This window comes from Engraulis encrasicolus, chromosome 1 (genome assembly GCF_034702125.1).
Source record: "Engraulis encrasicolus isolate BLACKSEA-1 chromosome 1, IST_EnEncr_1.0, whole genome shotgun sequence".
In the NCBI taxonomy this organism is placed as follows: Eukaryota; Metazoa; Chordata; class Actinopteri; order Clupeiformes; family Engraulidae; genus Engraulis; species Engraulis encrasicolus.
The window spans coordinates 27,705,158-27,711,160 of NC_085857.1; the positions used below are offsets into that span (position 1 = coordinate 27,705,158).

At 43.9% G+C, this 6,003-nt stretch overlaps 1 protein-coding gene across 1 annotated transcript in view; it reads right to left on the bottom strand.

Annotated features, from left to right (window-relative positions):
* The window catches only part of btbd3a (BTB (POZ) domain containing 3a), a 14,864-nt gene extending 9,558 nt beyond the window's left edge, over positions 1-5,306 (bottom strand). Inside the window, exons 1-2 of the mRNA XM_063199581.1 lie at positions 4,870-5,306; positions 1,694-1,959 (exon numbers count right to left, since the gene is read on the bottom strand). Coding sequence (XP_063055651.1) covers positions 1,694-1,872 — 179 coding nt within the window. The 5' untranslated portion in view covers positions 1,873-1,959; positions 4,870-5,306. The remainder of the gene's footprint in view (positions 1-1,693; positions 1,960-4,869) is intronic.
* Between the last annotated feature and the right edge of the window lie 697 nt (positions 5,307-6,003).

The window sequence follows — 6,003 nt, forward strand, 5'->3', positions numbered from 1 at the left end:
GGTAACATTAGTGAATGGGCAGCATGATTTCTGGAAATAAACAACTAAAAATCTCACACAGTGTACCTTTAAAGACAAAGTCATGCAATGTTTATGACATTGACATAATGTTTATGACACATGCATGACTGCATTATGACAATGTTATGACGCCGTTATGTCAAACGTACGACGCCGGACATACTTCCATCAATCGTATCGCACAGAATCCTGTCGCTGCCGGTGTGCTCGCCCGGTTAGGCATCATAGGTTTGAATATTGCCTGGTTCATTTCCCTCTATCTCTCTCTCGCTCTCGCTCTCGCTCTCGCTCTCTCTCTCTCTCTCTCTCTCTCTCTCTCTCTCTCTCTCTCTCTCTCTCTCTCTCTCTCTCTCTCTCTCTCTCTCTCTCTCTCTCACACACACACACACACACACACACACACACACACACACACACACACACACACACACACACACACACACACACACACACACACACACACACACACACACACACACACACACACAATAAAGGCACAAAAGCTCAAAAGATATTTTAAAAAGACATCCCATTCTTTTCTTTTCAATGCCACTAAAGTGCATACTTCTCTGTTGGATTGAGATGGAGACCTTGAAATCTTCGTATTAAGTGCAAAACTTTCTCTTATGGCATTGAGGTGTTTTAAATCTCTCTCTCTCTCTCTCTCTCTCTCTCTCTCTCTCTCTCTCTCTCTCTCTCTCTCTCTCTCTCTCTCTCTCTCTCTCTCTCTCTCTCTCTCTCTCTCTCTCTCTCTCTCTCTCTCTACCTCATTAAGAGGGGGGTGGAAACAAGTGGTTTGAATTGCACAGCTTTCTATTCTGTAGTGGGTTGGAAATGTCCGGATTTTAATGCACAGCTCTAGCTCTTATGGATGGGTGTGGAGACCTTTGGCTTAATCCTCTATGCAGGGCAATGCACTACTCAAACGGCAAAAAAATAAACGAGGGAGAGGCTTGAAATGCTGAATGCCAATGAATAACTTTCTCTATGTTCTATAGTGTGGCACAGAGCGGTCTGTGTTTTAAACACACACCTCTCTCCAGAGCCGGGTTTACCCATAGGCAGACTACGCAACTGCCTAGTGCAGTGTTTCTCAAAGTGGGGCGTAAGCCCCCCTAGGGGGGCGCGGAGGTATTGGAGGGGGGGCGCGTACTTTTCTGCTTTGCCATTAAGTCAACACATTCACTTTACAATCACAATATATTAATTAATTTATTCACTTATATTTAGAGAACATCATAGGCCATATACGTGTATATTAGGCTCTAATAAACTTTACGTTGGCCTATTTATTTGTATTTTCGTAACCATTTTGCTCAAGGGGGGCGCAGACAGACACCCTTCCTCTGAAGGGGGAATGGCATGAAAAGTTTGAGAAACAACTGCCTAGTGCCCCACCAAATCTGCCCTCTGTACTGCCCAATAAGGATAAGTGCAGGAAGGAACTACACCAACATTGAAACTGGGAAAAAGGGCCCTCAAAGTATACATTTGGATCTTGTAGTTACTGTAAATTGTACATTGTGATATCTCTAAAACGGGACAGATTTGGACCATAGGCTTTGTCTCAGTTGCCTTGCTCTCAACGCACCCCCCACAACTCGTTGAAGACTAACAGGGACTGTAGAGCCCCCGTTGACAAAACACTACTTAACAGGCGTGCATACTGTACCTCTCTCTGATGGTGGGGTACAACCCTTGCCAGTTACAGCTCTGGACGGTGTTGTTGTTGCTGATGTTCTGCTGCTGGTACTGTTGCACGGCAGACGAGGAGGAGGAAGAGGAGGAGGTAGTCTGAGAGGAGACAGAAGTCGCTTTCTTCGCCGTGTTGGGGTACAGCTCCGCAGCCATGCTGCTAGAAGCTTCCAGAGGTGAGGGGGGGGGGGGGGGGGGACAGGGGTGGTGTCACCGAAGAAGGTTTATCACCCACATTTAGTCCTACAAAAGATGGAGAGAAACAAAAGCAAAAAAGTAAGCAGTATTATTGTGAGAGTACACCAAAAGCGACCTGGGGCGACGGAAGTCATTATTTGTCTATGGAGGGTCGGCAAATTTCAGCAATTTAAAAAGTCATTTAATATTATGGTAATGAGCTATGGCGCTGTTTGGCGATGCGAAAACCAACTGGAATGTTCATATCTTCGTATGGCGGCTGGCAAGTCAGAGCCGTTATGTGTTAAGGGCAGTCATGGGTGAGCGGTTAGGGCGTCAGACTTGCATCCCAGAGGTTGCCGGTTCGACTCCCGACCCGCCAGGTTGGTGGGGGGAGTAATCAACCAGTGCTCTCCCCCATCCTCCACCATGACTGAGGTACCCTGAGCATGGTACCGTCCCACCGCACTGCTCCCCATGGGGCACCACTGAGGGCTGCCCCCTTGCACGGGTGAGGCATAAATGCAATTTAGTTGTGTGCAGTGTGCAGTGTTCACTTGTGTGCTGTGGAGTGCTGTGTCACAATGACAATGGGAGTTGGAGTTTCCCAATGGGCTTTCACGCTTTCACTTTCATGTGATTGGCTAAATCAAACATGTCAATGTCACGTCCAGATCGAATACAGCCAATGAATTCATGGCGAAACTACTTCAACTTCTTAGGCTACTTGGTAGCTTAGACATGAAAAGAAGGAAGGTCCGCACACTGTTGCTGCTCCAGGTTTATTAACACAACGTTTCGACCATGCAGTCTGGTCTTCGTCAGGTGTCACATACACCTGACGAAGACCAGACTGCATGGTCGAAACGTTGTGTTAATAAACCTGGAGCAGCAACAGTGTGCGGACCTTCCTTCTTTTCATGTTTAATCGTGTTTAAGTCCGGCACCTGTCCAATCTGGATGTGCGCGCTCTCCAAAACGCTACTTGGTAGCTTAGGTCATTTCTGCTGTACAGTTATTATTACCTCCGCCAAGGAGGTTATTGTCTGTCTGTTTGTCAAAACAAGTGATTCAATTTTGGTGTTGATCCGGACAACGATGCAGTTCCACATTTATGACATTGACATTATGTTTATGATTCATTCATGACTGTCATGACACTGTCATGACACTGTTATGTCATACGTATGGTATGTCTACGTACGCTTTTGACTTGTTGTTGAGGACACTCAATTCGTCTGACACGTGAAAGTGAGTCTGGAAATCATGTTGAGTATGACCCAAATATTGTTAGTTTTCACGCTTAACTTTATTTTACCTTACATATAACAATTTCTATATTTCTGTCATTAGACAGTGGCCAACTGGGATTGCACACTGCACTTAAAGATTTTTTATTATTATTACAGTATTTATCTTTTATAATTCAGTCAATATATAATAACAACTAGACTGAAAACCGGTTTGTAAACTACAGCATAATTATTTATGAATAGGACAATGACGTCATTGTGGAACACAACCAAAGGCATGTGTGGTGTGCAGGGAGGGGATTTGTTAAACTATCGCGTTTGCGCGATCCGTTCATTGTATTGTTGTTACACATAACTACACTGCTTAGAGCAGTGGTTCGTGTGACAGAGAGATCGCAGACACTAAACTAAAGCTCAGTCAACCGTAACTATCAGTGGCAAACACACAAGACGACCACCACATCGCCAGAAGGCTTCTGGCAGAAGCACACACCGCTGGGCATAAACTTCTGGCGACCTTCGCCCATAAATTACCCATAGAGCTCTAACCAAATGAGCCACTGTCAGGCGTAAACACACACTGTAATGGCAACAACAGTGCGGTTCGGCACAACGCGAAGAAATTAAGGCAAGGCAAGGCAAGGCAAGTTTATTTATATAGCGCATTTCATACACAGGTGCAACTCAATGTGCTTCACAAAGTTCACAAATGTAAATGAAAGGAAACAGGGAAGAAAGAAGGAAATGAATTAGAGTCAAAAAGCATTTAAAAACATTAAGATAAAACATAAGGTAAAAATAATAATAAAATAAAATAAAATAAAACAAATTAAATAAAAAATAAAAATAATAAGAATAAGTAATTTAAGCTAGGGGAAAGCATCTGAGAACAGCTTTGTCTTGAGTCTAGATTTAAAGCTATCAATAGTGGGTGCATTTTTTATGTCATCTGGAAGCTGGTTCCAAAGCTTTGAAGCATAGAAGCTAAAGGCTGCCTCTCCACACTTTGTTTTGACTTTTGGAATCACCAGCAAATTCTTCTCCGTTGACCTTAGTGACCTAGTTGGTGCATACAGCTGAAACATATCCAGTAGATATGTGGGTCCCATTCCATTTAGTGATTTAAACACAAGTAGCATAGCCTTAAAATCAATTCTGTAGCTTACTGGGAGCCAATGCAGCGATCTTAAAATTGGAGTAATGTGGTCGAACTTCCTTGTCTTTGTAAGAACCCTTGCAGCTGCGTTTTAATTTTTGAGATATGCGTTTTAATGTTTGAGATATGCTTTGTTCTCTATGTCGACTAACACACAGGCCGGTCTAATAAAGCTAGCTTGACGGTGTAACTTGATAAGAATCCACGGGTTGGTGATTGTCTAGCCTGCTGCTGTTATCCTCTGCTAACTCTCCCAAGCTAATCACAACTGCATCGGCGGTGTTACAACAAATGGGGTTAGATTTCTGGACAACATGGAAAGGATAGACATCGAGCAAATATATGATTAAGACGGGCTTTCATTAAAATGGTAATGGTATTGTTGGTTCTGTGTACATTGGGCGAATATCTAACACGCTAGTGGTAGCATAACATCTGGCTTTGCCTGTGCCTGCCACCAGCAGCAAACGGAAGGCTTGGGAGTTATCAACACATTCGTGGCATTACATTGTAACACTGCATTCATAACCATCAACATTAGGTATACATGTCCACAACATGACTCACCGTGGGCGTAAAGCGACGTCCCCCGCTCACATAAAACTTACATCAATGGATGTCATGCAACAGGAAGTCTAGTTCTAGTCGCCTAAAACTATTCTAGCTTGTCCCCAAAAAAGGACGCTGTGTCCACCACCACTAGTCTGCAATTAGCTAACCAAATACAGCTAAGCTAGTTCTAGTTTTGTAGTTTGTTGTGAAAACAAAGGGGCTCGGAAGCCCATGGATACATGTATCGATGCAATATTGTCTCGGGGTAATATCCGAAGCTAGTGAAAAATGGCAGTTTTCAGGCAGTAGCAGAATATGGTTGCTTCGAAACAAGAGTCTAGGAAAAGTTTGACGTCTTCCATCACTCAGTATCGTCACGGCCGTGTGAAAAAAGGGAAAAAAGGTTGGGCTGCAAAACACACCGACACTCCTACTATTGTTTTGGAAGGTTGCGCGCGGTCTAGGCTCCGGGGGCACTGTAGAGTCAATATTTCTTAACTGGTGGGTCGGGACCCAAAAGTGGGTCGCGGTGGGGGTGGGCATCTTGTTACATTTCTCCAATATTATTGGGGTTTTTTTCCCCCTTTGCCTTTGGCCAACTGAGGGCCCCCTGGCAGGTGGGGGCCCCTAATAGGCTACAGCCATAGCCTGTGATTGAATCCGGCCCTGGTTGACCTCCTATACAGTGCAAATGCTGATATTAGCAAATGAATGGATATATTTTGCCAGTTATTTGAATATTCTGGCAGTACGCCAAAATATTGGGTCACAATATTGACCATGGAAAATTGTGTGTCCCAATTCCAATTAATAACCTCCTAGATCATGACTAGGCCTACAGACCACAATAAGGTGCTGTTTCCACGTAGCAGGATATTTTTTTAGCAAGGATTTTTTTTCTCCTGTTTAGGTGTAAACGCAACATGTGGATAAAAATAAATGCTCCATTGTAACAAATGCGTTTCAGCCCCCTGAATAGGATATTTTTTTTCTCCTGCTTTTTATACCTGGTTCTGTTTCACTCAAGAAAGGCTGCCAGACGGCTAGCCCAGGGGGCTGGAATATAATCCGCGCATGCGCGAGTTCTGAGATACATTATATCAAAACTTCATCACGTGAGTGTGCCGCGCTACTGTACACAGTATATAA